Genomic DNA, 16,670 nt, shown 5'->3' on the forward strand with positions numbered 1-16,670 from the left:
CCCTTCCTACCATATTCAAATCTGCTTTTCAGTTTTTTATTTCATGGACAATGGTCCATCAGCTGTTCTACAATGCAGTTAGCAATAAGGGGCTGGTTGTACATAAACATTACTTCAGCCCATTTCTAACCAAAATTAAGTCCAAATTTAAGACTCTGATCAAACAACAGCTAATAGCCTCTTTTCAATACAACTTGTATTTTCTCCCCATCTTCTAACCCTTTTTTAAAAAAAAATCAACTAGAAGTTCTGTATGGGGCTATGTTTTTACTCATACAAGTTCAATTCTGAGATTCACATAACCAAAGAGCACAGACTGCAAGGCTGGTTCTTTTATGTAAAGGTAAATGCATAAATGTCCACACAAAAGATGCTAAGACACCATGGGACAATCCTCCCTCCCCCCCCCTCCCCGCTTCCATCCTGATTGTAATAGCTTATAGCACTAGGTGCAAAATTAAGCTTCCTGAGAATGGTGTATGTGTTGCTTTTGGGGGAAAAAAAAGCAGTATGAATTATCATAGGCTTTTCAGTGCCCTAAATATCTGCTCATCTTTTCTGTGGCTTCCTTTTTCTATTTGTCCTTGTAGCTGGCAAGAATTCTCTGGCAGAGAATTCAGCTCTGGCAGAGGTTCTTCCCCTCATTTGCAATCCGATTCTTTTAATCAAAGATGGCCTCACTTGAAGCTGGGACTTTCTGTTGCACAAAGTATGTGTTCTAAAACAGATCTAGAGTAATGATAGTTTGGTGGTTGGGAGCCACACAAGGCCACATGGAGTGGGACAAGGATGCAAATTGTGCAGGTCCATATGACATACAGTAGATGGGTGGGTCTAGGATTTTTGTTTGGATGGTGGCATCAGGGATTGTGATTCTTAAAAAAAAAAAAGCCTGTCTATTTTAGGACTTAATTACAGTTTTCTTGTTCCCCTCTCAGAGTGATGGGAAACCACATTGCCCATTTTCAGCATCCATGGTCAAAGAAGGATCTTGCAAAGAAAGGCTGCTACAATCCTTGTACCTTCTACCTCTCCCTATTCCAAGAGGAAGTTTTGAGCATTCATATAGCAAATAAATAACCAAATTCAGAGACAACCATTTCCCCTTTTATATGAATAAAAGTTTTATTTTTTTTTAGACAATTAGAAAGAACAAAGAAAGAGGAGAGTGAACAGTCTCATGAACAGTAGAACCAGGAAGAGCTTTCTGAGCACTAGTTGTGGGCTGCTGTAGGCAGCATCTCTTGAAAATGTCTCTTGTGTTTCCCATTGTTATAAAAGCAGGGATGGAGAAAGTGTGTTTATGTAGTATTTTTTTATTTTTTGCACTACCTTTTTAAAAAGCCATTCTTCTTTCTTCTAAGCTTTCCCCACTCCAGCAATGCCATCACACACTTTCCAAATAATAAAAGGAGAAACCGGCAGTGAATATGGGAGGAGAGATACTGCTCCCTTGGAATCATGTATAAATACAACAGCCATCTGTCTTCCTGGTGTGCTCTGAAACTGATGGAGCAAGTACTTTTGCAATATTTTGGAGGGGGGGGGGGAGAAGAGTAAATGGGAAGGAGATGTGTATGTTTTAAAAAAAAGCAAAAAAAGGCACAGCTAAGCTTTAAGCCTAGTTCAATCGAGAGGGCTCTCTTGACAATGGCATGGCATAGATGGCATATGGCCCATGCAGAGAGCTCTCCTAATGGCCTTTACACCCATTTGGAAAGAAAAAAAAAATGAAGTTAGAGTGAAGCAGAATGGGAAGTGGAAGAGCAATAGAGATTGATCACTAGGAACTTCATTTCCAGTGCAGTTTGGAACATGGAAGGGAGCCAGTGGAAGAAGGTCCACCTAATCCCAGGCTTTGATCAGAAGCATATATTTTGTCAGTGCAGAGAAGGAAATTCTGTTAAGAACTCCCAAAGGAAGTTTATTTTAAGACCAGTGTGTCAGTGATCAATGAGGCAGGTGTGGACAGCAGGACTCAGTGAGACGTCCCTGGCTGTGCCTCCTCGAGGTATTCAGAAATGTATTCCCTTCCCGCCCACCTCCAAGTCCCCTGGGAAGCATGGAAGACCCTTGCTTTTCCTTTTGAATTCTCAGTTGTTCTTGTTTAGTTAAGGCTAACGAAATTGCAAGAGTGACAATTGCTACCATGGGCTACCATTTAGAGCAGACCACACTTCAAGAAAAGAGAGAGAAGGGGCGGTGTAGCCATGATCCATCTTTCTGCTGTTCTTTGATTTCTTGCTTTATATTCCTCTCCCCATCCCTCCCTCCCTCCCTCTTTCTTTCTTTCTTTTTCTCTCTCATTATAGTAATGAGTCCCAGATATCCAGTAAAGGAAGGGTTAAAATGGATGCCTTGAATGTGTGAATGGTTGACTATCAATCTGACCATGCAGGCCAGCCCCACACAGCCATATATGGGGACATGCCATGCAGATGCCAAAAGCTTTGGAAATCTAGCTCGTTTGAGAAATGCCAGCCACATACCCTAGAAAATACACAGCCAGCTCTCTTAAGCAATGGAGCTTCAGCTTTCAAACCCACACCATGCCCTCCCCAAATCCCTCCTTTCAACAACAGCCAAACAGCAGCAGCAGCAGCAGGCCAATTGGATGCCAAGCAGCCCATCGAGGAACAAGGCCAAGGTGACAGAGTTGCCATGGAAGTGACAAGGGATGTGAGAAGCATCCAGAAACTAGTGCAAGAGGGGGGGAAATCCCATTTGGAGAATGAGAGGAAGCAGGAGAAGGGAGGAAGATGGAAATAAAGAACTTCAGAAAAAGAATAAAAATAAAATATAACTTTCAAGTCAATTGCCCTCCCTCCCTACTTCTTCTGTCCCAGCTTATTTTTTTTTCTCTGCCTTTTTTCTCTGAGATCCGTAGTCATGGCCAGAATTTCACCAGTTTCCCCTCACTATCATGCTTCAAGCCAAACAGCAGTGGGCTAACCTCAAGGCAATTGAGCCCATCTACTGACCTCTGGACCTTATAAATTCCAACTGGCTCGCCGTACCAATAGAAATTTCATATAGCAGACCTTAGAAAGCAAGTGTGGTCTCCTTCCCCTGATGCCTTAAATGGCCTCCTTTTGGCCTTGGCACATACAGCCATAGCTGAGGAGCCCCTGAGATCATGAGGATGGGGTAATAAGGGAGGGATCATCACACCAGTTGGGCTCAGTTGATTGGGGTGAGGGAAGAAAACAGATCTTCCCCTTCATCTCAGGGAGGAAGAGGAGAGTCTCTTATTGGGCCCATCTTCACTCCCACTCACTGTAATAAATTCGTAGAACCGCAGCCATTTTTTACACCAGAGAACCCGCTCGGCTCTGTGCTGGTACCATTACAGGCACGGCACCTATCCTCTCCAGCGTTGCTTGGCTCACAGCATAGGACCGTGTGTGTTGGGATCGCTGTTTCCGACTCACTGACCCATTACTTCTGGCCATCTCCTGTGGAGATGGAGCTGTATTGGTTGTCACTACCAATGTCTTCGGTGGAGGGTGTGCTGGGTGACCTCCATTAGCATATACAGAACGGGCATTGGTACTTCCAGAACGAGAGAAGGCCTGCCGTGCGTCACTGTTGAGGTGAGTGAAGGAGTCTGTGGTATGGTTTGCTTTGGGGTCATTCCAGTATCGGCTATTGTAGGTATTGGAGGATGTGAGGGTGTCATTTTCAGATGAGGAAGCATCACCATGAAAGGCTTTTGTGGATGAAGAACATTTGGGTGGCAAATCATCCTCCCTAAGGAAAAGGAAGACTTAATTAGTATTGCCTTCACAACATTTCCTCAGTATCTACTCATCTCCAGAACGAACAGAAACACTTCCGCATTTACTGACATGCATGCATGCATGCATGCATAAATAAAATTGAAGAGCAAAAAACACCCAATAATTTCATTTCTTTGATATAATTCTTGCTTGTTTGCCCAAATATGTAACCACTGACATCACTACTTTTACATTCTAATTTTTCATGCCAATATCTTGGCATCATTCTGTCAAAGCTGATACACAGTGATGATGGACAAAAGCAGAAATCAGCCATGGTGATTTCTTATGTTATTGCCATTAACTGGCATTGACAGGAATTCTTTTCCCTCAAAGAATTTATCCCTTGCTTTTGACTGCCATGGCTGATCAACAAACTATACTTCTCTTGCCAGGAGTATTGCATGTGTCCCTCTTGCTAACATCTCAGGAAAGATGATGGATGAGGCTTGCATTGCTCTTATGCCCACACCATTAACAACTAGCTTTGCACAGCCACTCCACTTGCTAACATCTAATTTGGATTCATTACACTCAGATGGGAAGTAACTGTAACATCTTTCTCCTTCTGAAGCCTGATGTCAGGCCTAGCCCCAGAACGACAAGGAAGCAATCCAGCCAAATTTCAGTTCTTTATTTGCTCACACCATATAGACAGAATCTTGCCAGACTAAACCTACTCTATTCTAACCTAAAGGGAAATAACCTGGGAGGCTCTAAGGCATGGCTACTCTGAATCTCTGTCTTCCCATGGTCCAGCTCCAGCTCCAGGGTGTGTTCTCTTGCCTTGCCCCCCTCCTTGGAATGTGCTCCCTCCTTCCTGAGAACCAGCTGCATTACTGTAGTCCATCACATCTGGAGACATTCCTGCTTGGAAGGAAGGGAAGAAATTTGGAAGGGTAGACAAATTACTTTTCCAAGGCCAAACCTTATCTCATTGGGAATCTCTTCCTCCTCTTCCTCCTTGTGTTTGTTTTTCCAATAAAAGAGTGTAACAGCCACCAAGACAATGCAGACAATAAGCACAACTGCCCCTGCTGCTGCAGCTCCAGCAATCAGGCCAATATTCCGTGGGTTAGCTGTGTGGGACATGGAACACATGCAAAATCTGAGTAGAAAGAACACATGGGCATGTTCAAAGAACCACAGCAGGCATCAGGAAAGACCAGCTGTATTTCTAAAAGCAACCAAAGATCATTTACAAAAAAGCATGCATGAGTCAAAAGTTCAGGGTGAGACATCTAGTACAGAATGAGTATGTGCTGGATGTTCTCTTACATATTCTTGTAACTTGTGGTATAATGCACAGAGGTTGCTAACATCTTCCCAATCCTTCGTCACACTAAAAACGTTTCCATATGCACCTTACAGACTGGATTCTGGTATTCATCCAAACAAGAGAGCTTTTAGCAAAGAGAAATTATTATATGCAATCTATGCATAGCCAAAAAAGCTTTAAACCCATTACAGATGTCTGAAGTCCTGGGACAAGGTGATGGGGCAAATTAATAATTATACAGAGGATCTACTGTAGGATTGATAAATACATATAAGAATTTTGTTTAGTTCTCTTTTAGAAAAGCAAACAACTGCCCAGACTTTGCTAATTTCTTCATAAAGAGATGGAATTTTAAAAAGTATAAATGCTCTGTCTATCCACTCAGACAGCATTAGAAGAAAAGAAAAGAACTTTTATTGTCATTACAATATACACCAAAGTACACATTAAAATGGAATTCCGTTGCAATTGGCTCAAAAAAATTACTATAATATATATTATATTATATTATATTATATTATATTATATTATATTATATTATATTTATTATATTATATTTATTATATTATATTATATTATATTATATTATATTATATTATATTATATTATATTATATTATATTATATTATATTATATTATATTATATTATATTATATTTACCATTCCACTCCCCTAATCATTATCCCTAATAAATATCAGGGTCCTACATACAACATGTGCCACAATGAAATGAGAGGGGATTATTAAGAGTCCAGGAGTCAAATAGCCCAGGGGACAAAACTATTACCTAATCTAGCTGTTCTGCAATGAATGCAATGGAACCTTTTCCCAGAGGGTAACAAGGAGAACAAGCCATAAGGGTGGGAGGGGTCACTGACAATATTTCAAGCTCTGGACAGACAGCGTGTATGAGCCATGTCCTGAATAGGAGGAAGTGAAATCCCAATTATCCTCTCTGCTACCCTCACCACTAATTAATTTCTCATCATTAATTTCTTCATGTTCAACTGAGTGACTGAATGACTGAATTTTGGGATATCTTTATGCATTCAACTATATCTGAGTTTAGCCAGGTTAATCAACATCCTGTCTATTGCCAAGGTAGAATAGAGACAAAGTGGTATATGGACTTCTTCAGACTGAGACCCTCCTTGGTCTCTACTTCAATCACCCTTCCTGCTTTAACAGGTCAGATGCAATTGCACATGGTGTGAATGAGGGCTGCCGTATCTTTAATTAGAACAGGCACCTCTTCTTTAGTAGTGATGTAGTGAAGAGACATAAAGGGGTCTTCTCTCTGCTGGAAACAGCCATATCTATTGAACTTGGCAATGCAGGTGTGAAAGTATTTTATTTGTCTCCTAGAAGAAAATGTGCCAATTTCTTCAGGATGTGACTGAAAAAAAACATTCAATTTTGAAACAATGAAATATATAAGGGGGTAAAACAGATATAGTTTTACTAAACTAAAATTTCCCTGAGTGGTTTTATCTTCCCCAAGGCCTTCCAATATGGATTGGAGCCAAAGTACAGAAAAGAGAATTTACACTTTTCTCCTGTGCTGCAGTTCCAATTCAACATCCCAATAATATTGCCTTGGTGCTACAGTTATTATGTTTCTCCTTCTATAATAACAGCTCTAAGATGGCAATTTGGACCTGGGATGTGTGCAGAAAATAGACCTTTCTTGCAAAACTAAATCACTCATACCGGTTTGTAGAAAAAATAAAATTGTACAAGAAAATTCAATTATCATTCAGCCAAATAATGGCTCATTTGTTCTAAATGTCTGGTGTAGCAAGAGAAAACCTTCCTCTACTGCTGACCTTCCACTAAGGAAGGTCAGAGATGAACAGAACCAATAAGAATAGGGATGTTAAAGAAATTTGCCACAGATTTTCCATGAGAGTGAATTGGCAGAATCTACCAAAATGGGCTTTGCAGTATTATAGGCAGCAGCAGACAGCAGAATCCAGTAGCATTCATCATTCTTAGGTAATATATATATATATATATATATATTTATGAATGATAAACCCAAACAAGAGCTTATATCTGGGGAAACTGTACAAAAGAGTGCACAAAGATTTTTTTTTAATGTACATAAGACACATTCACATTAAAGATCATATTGGAGAAATGTAAGTTCTATAAATATTGGGGATATTTATATTAAAAAGATATATATTAGACAAAGTTTATATAAGGTTTGGTGATGGATTTTTCTAATATAAAAAAAACAATGGAAAGGATTATTACCTGCAACACTAAATCTGCAACACTAATATAGACAGAGTTATAATGCTGTACACATCCCAATGCTAGATAACAAGTTCTGAATACTTCACTTTATCTAACTCACGTGTAATCACTTGAACCTCAAGAGAACAGGTGCTGCTTCCAATGACATTAGATGCCATACATTGGTAACGTCCTGATGACACAGAGCTAATATTGCGTAGAAGAAGAGTACCCTGAACTGGATCTAGATGGGAAAGACCAAAAACAAAACAAACAAAACAAAGAAAACCTTCTAAATTAAAGTACAATTGGAATAAGGGAGGAGAACCATTTTATCAGAACTTTGAAAATCCAACAAATCCAACAAAACCCAAGTTGTATTGCAAGGCTCTTAAAAGACAGATTAGAAAATAACCTTCAGGTGAAAGCATCTTTTACACATAAGACTAGAGTTTAAGAAGCTTACAGTGGTCATTTTCTTCTTAAAGATTATTATTGTATATATTTGAAAGCCTAGGACAAGGAAACTAAAAAAAAAAAGCTATGAACAATCTGTCAGTTTAACAAGGAAATTGAGGACAGTGTTTGCCTATTCAGCTTTTCCCCTTTCCTTTCCTTTCCTTTCCCTTCCTTTCCCCTTTCCCTTTTCCTTCCCTTCCCTTTGTTTGTCTTGTTCCAGAAAAGAAAACATTTCAGCTCTTGAATCAAGACTCATCAATGAATTTAGGAAATCCAGCCAAAGATTACAGTGCACAATGCTTTTTCTCCATCTAATCAAGCTTTCCCCAAGAAATACATTGGGACTGCAACTTCCAGAAGAATGTCAGGTTTGGGAAGGCTGTTCTAACTTCTGCTAACAAAAATTAAGAGATTTTGCAAATCAACAGATACATAAATATTTAAGTAAATTTTAGGATGGAAAATAAACTCATTTGTTATATTGTATGAAATATTTAGCAGGGGAAAAGTGACATACAGTAGCTCTTAAGATGCTTCAGGCAATCTCACTCTCAATCTGGCACCATAGGAAGTTTTAGACAATGTTTCCAGGAAGATTATTTGAACTCCAGCCCTTGTCACAAACCCTTGATCTAAATCTAGGTTTTACGGGCTTAGCAAAACATGATTTCGCAGTCAGTTTAAATGCCTATCAACTGTATAAATAAGGTACTGTGAAGAAATCTTTAGAAAAAAGAAAAAAAGATGAACCTAGTCTATAACTCTGGTTCCTGGAAAAATAGTTTCCCGTGTACAAGGTACTGCTGACGTATCGATAAGATTCAGATGAATGACTTTCACATTCATACACTACCACTATCACCACCACTTTGACAGATATTCCTGTGCTGTATCTCCTCTACAGTATTGACCCAAAGCCTATGTTCACAATCCATTCCACTATAGTAGCAACAGCTGTTTGTGACTTTGAACCACTGATACTATAACTGGAGGGAACTGTTTGCTAAGGCCTTGTTATAGTCTTATTTTTTGTGTTGTGGCCACAAATAGCTGAAGACACCTTCTAGCAGAAGTCAGCTTATCTTTATTTTATCAATTTCCTATATTTGTTTTGTATATTTTAAGATTGGATGATAGTGCCAAAGTGGAAAATCCTTCCCTCAATAGAGGCGGGAGCCTCAGACACAACTTGTCCCCCATTTCTCATGCTGCTCTTTCATCAGTCCCCAGGAAGATTAAGACCACCAGGAAGGCCACTCTTAATGATCTACTTGGGGATGAACAAAGGATCTAGGAGTAAGACATCCCAAAGCACAATTAACAGCCATTCAGGTGTAGGAACAATGCAGCCACCCTGGAAGACATATATGGGGTCCCCTCACCAACCTTTGCCCAGACTGAAGAAGCTGCTTGGACAAGCAGCGAAATGTTTCTACCAAAAAAGAAGGAAATCCAGTTGCCATGATTCAACCTACAGACAATTCCACCTGGATGACTGAGAATCTTCATTGACATATTAAGCATGGAACTATTATCATCTTATAGTACACTCTGTAAGAACAATATTGCATCTGTCGGATTTCTGGCCAATTTGCCAAAATAGTTGGCCACCATTACTTTACAATGCTGTGTGCTATATTATTTCATGCATAAAAATATTTAAAATAATTAGAAATGCCACTAGAGGGCACCCAATGCTTTATAGGCTCAGTTGCTTTTATCATCCAAAACACAGAATTTTTTCCCTTCTTGCTTGTTATTTTTATTGAGTTTTTACATTCATATTATCAGGACAACATTAATTGCTTTCCTCTCTTCCGTGACATACTTGGATCAGGTGCTTTGCCAAATATAAGTAATTGAAGTAGCAGTTTGGGGCAAAATGCAAAACTTATGATCACATTGCCAGCAAAATAAGTTAAGCAAAAATTAGTCTAGCATCCAAATGAAACAGAAAGGGGACAGAGAATGGTCACCTTGAATGGACGTTGGAGGCAGCCTGGGAGCATTATCCAGCCTTTCCCAGTTGTAGGTCGGCCGAGGGATACCTTCTTCTGAATTACAACTCAATGTAATGTCACTACCAATATTCAAAGAACCCTGAATTCTGCAGTCTGGCGCAGATGGTGGAACTGTAACAACAGAAGATGGCATGGATGGTTTAGAAGTTTTATAAACAATGGGGTAGTTTTTCTTCAACATTCTTGTTCCCTTTACAAACTGGAGACCATAGACAATAGACAGCTTTTAAAAAATGGGAAGATACAGATGGCTCAGGACTAATAAGGAAGCAACAGGCAAGGTAACCTGCTAAGACTTTTGTAACTAGCAACTGAGCTCAGTCATAATTGCAGGCTTAATTGTGGCCATTTTTTATTACTGTCCTCACAGGGAAGGAGAACATCTGTAGCTCCCTCTCAACTAGCACAATAAAGATACTATTAAAATGCTTTGCTTTAAGCCAAATCCCATTATCTGGACAAGGATGGGAGATATAATATACTCTCTATACAGAAAGATGGTATGACTATGGGTAGAGTAGGTACCAAATCCTTAAAAGTATCAAATGCAAACATAGTCAAGGAAGTGCTAAAAATAAACTCCATACCTAGTTTAAAAGATAGTGACAACACTAGCAAAAACTTTCCAAAACATGCCACAATAAATCAAGGGACAGGAGAATTCCTTGTCTTCTGTAAGTTGTTCTGGTCATATGCTTCTGGCTCCTACTGCCAATCCTATGTCCCACTATCTGAAGCTAACTTGAATCTCTCATAGCCTACCACTGTCCCACCTATTCCAGAACCTACAAAATTTATCTTTCAAAGGAAAAGAGGGAAAAGGTCTTATTTTTTTTTCTAGAAATCAGGAAATTGGACTGTTGATATATTAAATGTATACAGGTTGAACAGGGATGCTAGGAATTCTGACATTCTGGTCACTGAGTGAGTTCAAAGTATCCACAAATACATACATTATACAACTATGGACTGAGTGAGGCATAATGGTAATGTGTGATAGTTGTTGCTGGGGTGTGGGTTTCTGCAACAAAGTGTGCGTGCTTGTATTTTAAATATTTCTTTCTTGCTGCAGTGTCAACAAAAGTTACTCTTTCATCATAAGGCAGCTATGAGCTTTTAAGAAAAAGAAATTGCTTCGGATTTTTTTTAAAAAAGGAGAACATTTTGGCCAAAAGTTTAATAGACAAAATGCAGGTACTTATCTTGGCAAGGAGACAGCTGATCAGTGTATGCCTCCCTTTTCCTATACAATCCTTTCCCCAGCATGGAAACAGGACAGTCAGGTGGGATATAGAATGACTAAAGGTCCTTCCCTATTATTGAGTTAAAGTGATATCCACCCCTCCTTGAGTCAGCATGACATTTCCTGTTTCCACTGCCATTCCCTATCCTGCTCTATTCTCCCAGTTCCAATCACTGCCAACTTGAATTGCTCTGATTTGTGAGTGAGCCTTTTGCAACAGGCAGTGATGGGTTTAATTAGCTGGCATTGCTGCACTCCCTCTTCAGCATGTCACCAACCAGGAGGAGAAACATCCACCAAGCATGACAACGGAAAGTAGGTGGGCCTAAGTACAGTACTCTGTCCTCTCCAAGATGCTTTGTGTGCCTACTTTCCTATACTCTGCTCTGTTGTAACTTAACTTTAATAAAATATTTACACCCAATCCTCATTTAGTGACCACATTCTGTCCCAACTTGGTTGTTAAGCAAAATGGTTGCTAAGTAAACACTTACAGAGAGAGAGAGAGAGAGGGAGAGAGAGAGAGAGAGAGAAGCTGTGAAGATCACTGGTTGCTGCCGTCTCCTTCAGATAAAGGTCTCTAATACAGTATCCTGTGCTTGACCCATTTTTCCCTTTTTGCCCTTTTGCAAAAAAAAAAAAAAAAAAGCTATCTCTCCCTGCTTTCCTCCCCACTCAGCACTCCTCCTAAAAGTGCTAACCACAAGTTAACAACTCAACTCTGCCATCTTTAGTTGATTTTGAACCCTCCTGCCAGCTTGCCTTCTGCCTGAAACTGACCACACCTTAATCAGTTTCACACTGAAGGCTTATGTTGTTAGGTGCATGAAATTTGGTTGTAAATGCACACATTGGGTGGAAAATGATTTTTTATTACTGTTTATTACTGCCATATTTGCGAATGGTCGCGAATTGAGGTAGTCGCTAAATGTGGAATGGCTGTAATATAAAAAGGTCATGCAGGGAGCTGAGTAGCTAGTAGCAGTTATGGGGAGAGAGTACTTTTAATTATGATTTCTAACATCTTTCCATCACTTTACTGTTGTGTCTTTCAGATTTGCACAAAACTGGAAAGAATCATAGAGTTAAAGTGAGTTACAGTTGTTTAGTGCTCTTGTGCAGAACCGATGGACCACTGACATGGCAGCAGCTCCTGTTCCAAGCTGTTGTTTACAATTAAAAAACAAAACAAAACATAAAGTTTCTTTCAAGATGAGCTCAAATCCTGGTAACTATATGTCCATGTAGGTTTAACCAAAATACACAATATTATTTCTTTTCATTTGAATGCTACATCATCTTCTTGACATTTCATGCACCATGCTGTATCCAGCTGGAAGCACAGTCAAATAGGAATGCAGTGTATGTTCTATCACTTTTGCACAAATCTGGCAGATTTATAGTGGCAGCCCCCACTTCAAACCATTGTTTACATTTATAAAGTAATATGAATTCTCCCTCAAACTGAATTCAAATGCTGGTGACCACATGGACATGCCATGTAGGTTTCTTGGCAGCAATGCCCACTAAGAAGTTATCTTGATACTGTATGAATTACTGTGTCCAGCTTTTCAAGTTGGATGATTGGAAAAAAAAGGGGTGGGACATATTTTTATCTGCCTAAAACAACCAAACAAACCCTTTTCAATCACACCCACTACTGGGCACCTGAATTTGCTGCCTATACAACAAGTGTGGTCTAACTGATTTTATACACCTTGAGATTCTTCTTTTGTTTGATGGACCCTGGAATAAAGGAGAAAATACCAGAATGCAAATGACAACAAATCTCACACATAGGCCAGGAATGAGATTAGAATAATGTTATGGGGACAAGCATGGCAACTGCTGTTGTTAAGATATGATTATGCTAAATTCAAGTGAGAAATGTACATGAGGAAAATAATCCCAGCATCCTATCCCATCCTGCAACAATAAAGTAAGTTCAAACTCACCACCAAAAGGAATGTAACAGACATTCTAAAGTTTCCTAAAGTGAGATATAAAAACAGGAACTTCATTTCCAGAATGAAAAAAAAACCTTTTGAAAAAAAGGAGGGTAGCTTTTAGTTAACATCACACTTAGACAGGTTCCATGTAATCCATGCTTGTTCCAGCTACCGGCTACAAGTGAACCATTAAGAACTGGGAAAAAGAATAAAAATGTAGTACATTTTCTTTTGTATCTCCAATACTAGCTGTTTCAGGCTATGTCCTCACTTTGCATGTATTACGTATATATAATTTCTTTTGCGTATAATTCATATTGCGTATAATTACGTATACATAATTTCTTTTGAGATTTTTATTTTGTTTTATTTTTGAAACATTAGAAACATTTCCAACTCCTCTGGATGCAAGAGATTAGCATGTCCTCCTGTCAATCAGTAGCAGGGATTTTTTTTTTTTTTAGGAATTTGTGGAACATTCTTTAGACTGCAGTTTCAGTTATATTCTATTGTTCCCAATCCAGTCCAGGTAAGAATTTACTGCCTTAAAAAGGCCTGTTAATTGTGGTGTTATATTACATGATTTATGATAAATATGCTTTTGAAAACAAATCAGATGGGTATATAAAGTAAATAATTAGATAAAAATAAAGCTTCATGCATCAGATCACCTCCATCCCACCAAAAAAAAAAAAGAATATTTCAAACCTATCACCTATCTTTGAAAGATCGAAGTACATACCCAAGACATTGAGTCCAATGACTCCAATATTCCGCCCTCCTCGGTCTGGTAGATTATTCACCAAACACTGGTAAGTTCCTGTATCTGAGAGCTTGGTATTGTTGATGAAGATGGAGGCACTGGTGGTTGGCATTGTTTTTGCAAACCCCACTCGCCCATGAAAATGGGCTGCACCATCAAAAATCTGACCACCCTGGTAAATAATAACCTGAAAAAGACAAGGCACCACATCATGCAAAATAAAGGTTAAAGTAACAGTGTATTTATTCATTATGTACTGGCCTCAATATCTCTCCTGTTTAATGTGATTTAAAAATACTTCAGAGTCTAGCATAAACCTGAGTTTTTGGATCCTTATTTTGCACATCATTTCTTCTATTTCTGGCATGGAGAAGTTTTCACGCTAATTTTTAAAATTTTATTTATGGTCAGAGACCGCTTTTTAAAAAAAAATGCATATAGAACAAGTAGAATAAAATATTCAAAAAATGCACAGACAATTATATAGATATACTTGGGGAAAATGCATATAAAATGCATGTACTAAGGCATATATAGCACAAAAAGATATTGTAGTAGCCAATCTCACAAGTCATAAACAAAATCAATCTTTTTAAAAAATACTGTATATAATGTGTACAAATAACTTTTTAGTTTTATATATTAAAATACAAACATGCAATGTTGAAAAATATAGATTCTAAAACTCCCCAATTCAACAAAAGCTTATAAGTTGGTTAAAAAGACAAAAGGAAAATACAATACTCCTGAAAAATTGGTTAAACTGAGAAATCCAAAGGACCACTAGATGGCAGTGGTTTGCTACAATTTAAAAAAAGGAGTTACTATAAAAGATCTTTAAAATGGGATTCCAGATATTCTAAATCGGAAAATAATTTAAAGAAAAGGTATTTACTAATGCAGAGAGATAAGCATAAATGCATAGAATTATTGAGTTTGCACATAGAAATCAGACAACATAGAGAAATGAGCATCAAAGTTCTCATGCCCATTCCTTCCTAGACTTACTACCTATTTCTGAAGAAATAGAATTCTCATGAAATCAGCTGTTCCCTCTGATTTAATTCCATGGATTTCATTTTTTTTTCCTTTGAAATTCTAAACTTAAATTTGAGGTGCTAAGGAACCAGTCTTTACAAGGCAAAAAAAAAGCATTTTTTCCTCATGAAGATATTGATTGACCATCTGAGCCAGTCTGGCATGCAGCTGATCAACTGCATTTATGGGAACTGTGTGGAATGTTACAAGCTAACATTCCACACCGTTATACATGAGGAAGTTGTATAATACTGTAAGAATTTTTGTCAACTTTTTTGAAATTTGATGACAGAGAAAATGAAACTTCTGTGTGTGGGAGGGCACATTATCCACTGAACCCACTCCCCTGCAAATCTAGAAACTTCCATGTAATTGCAGAAAATAACCCTCAACTTTGCTTTTAAATAAAATTTGAAGTAGTAATGCTCACTAGCCACCCAGCATGATACACCAGAGTAGAAAACCAACAAAGAGCAATAACCTTTGAGGAAACTGGTCCTGAAAAAAGCCACAGGTCTAAATGTTTATCTTACATCTGTAGTAGCAATGTGTGTTTCAAACAAAAAAGAATAATTCACAAAACAAATGTATTTGTTATTAATAATGGAAGCACTTTGCTCTAGTTATCTGAAACTTTACAAGTATGGTGCAAATTTTAAAAAAATGTAGTCCCCTATCTGTAACCATTATAGCATAGGTAAAGGTTACAGCAGGCCCTGTAATCTATACAGCAGGATTGGGGTACCTGCAGGTAATCCTTTCTGTGACTTCACCACCTACCTAGTGATGTCACCTGCAGCCCTCCAGCTGCTTGAGGGAGCAAGTTGTGACTCCTGACCCTGGGAAAATTGCCCTCCCCTGCTGTAAAGGCTGCTCCAGCATGGCTTCAATGGAAACAAACAAGAAACAGGATTTTATTTGGAATTCCTTCAGTTTCCCACCAGTAGCATGCATAATAGCATCTGCCTGAAGTTACAGACAGGAGAAAACTGGTTAGGTTTTTGTAAAAAAAATTAGATATGGAAATAAATAAGAATAATAAAAATTATTTCCATAGTTCCATATCAGCTGTGAAATAAAATGAAAGGTGAATGAGTCAGTAAACAGATTAAAAGTTTCAACAATGAAAAGTAATTAAATAACTACATATTTTTTTCTAGCTTGTAATATTTTTTGCCACTTGTAATATGATCTGATTACCATGTCAGAACAGTAATAAATCACTCCATGTGTTCTCTTTCCTTACAAAGAGGTCTGCTGTGCACCACATGGCTGAAATCATAAGACCAATGGCTAGGCGCTGAGGTCCTTATATGGATTTCTGCAAAGTTCTGCACTCCCTCAAACTGGGGAAATCATAGTGCCTCTGGATCTGCCTAGGATCAAGGACATGAAAGGGTCATTAACCCTCATCTGCATTTTTTTCATTTCCAAAATATCCTGAAATAGGCTGACTAAAAATAAAGAAAGCTATGATTTTTGCCAAACCCCAACACTCAGATAGAAGCTTGAGGAAATACAAGACTTCCTCTTATTCACCTGACACACCGTAGAGGTAAGCCTTGGTGTGGCTATTTCCAACTTTTCAGAGTCTGAATGGGAGAAATGTGGCAGAAATAACCCTACAAGGAAGAAAGGCAAAACAAAAGTGAGCTGATCTGTTTTTCCACTAGGAGTTGGTACCTGTTCAGGTTGGTTGGCATTGGAAAGAGGCGTGACCATCCATATGACATTAAGGTTAGTGAGCGCAGCACTAGTGGTAAAAGTACAGGGCAGGATGGCCGTCTGACCCCGAGCAACTTCAACACTCCTGGTGTTCATGAATACCTCCAAGGGACTCACTAGACCTATAAAAAGAGACATTAAGATGATATATGGTATCTCCCTCTTATAATGAT

General features: G+C 38.5%; 1 protein-coding gene across 1 annotated transcript in view; it reads right to left on the reverse strand.

Moving 5' to 3' along the window:
- Positions 1-2,856: 2,856 nt before the first annotated feature.
- IGSF11 (immunoglobulin superfamily member 11) overlaps positions 2,857-16,670 on the reverse strand; it is a 163,665-nt gene continuing 149,851 nt past the window's right edge. The window contains exons 2-7 of the mRNA XM_063305681.1: positions 16,456-16,619; positions 13,714-13,921; positions 9,735-9,890; positions 7,421-7,543; positions 4,708-4,858; positions 2,857-3,750 (exon numbers count right to left, since the gene is read on the reverse strand). Of these exons, the coding sequence (XP_063161751.1) occupies positions 3,309-3,750; positions 4,708-4,858; positions 7,421-7,543; positions 9,735-9,890; positions 13,714-13,921; positions 16,456-16,619 (1,244 nt within the window). The 3' untranslated portion in view covers positions 2,857-3,308. The remainder of the gene's footprint in view (positions 3,751-4,707; positions 4,859-7,420; positions 7,544-9,734; positions 9,891-13,713; positions 13,922-16,455; positions 16,620-16,670) is intronic.

The sequence above is a fragment of the Candoia aspera genome, chromosome 5, assembly GCF_035149785.1.
Source record: "Candoia aspera isolate rCanAsp1 chromosome 5, rCanAsp1.hap2, whole genome shotgun sequence".
Classification (NCBI taxonomy): domain Eukaryota; kingdom Metazoa; phylum Chordata; class Lepidosauria; order Squamata; family Boidae; genus Candoia; species Candoia aspera.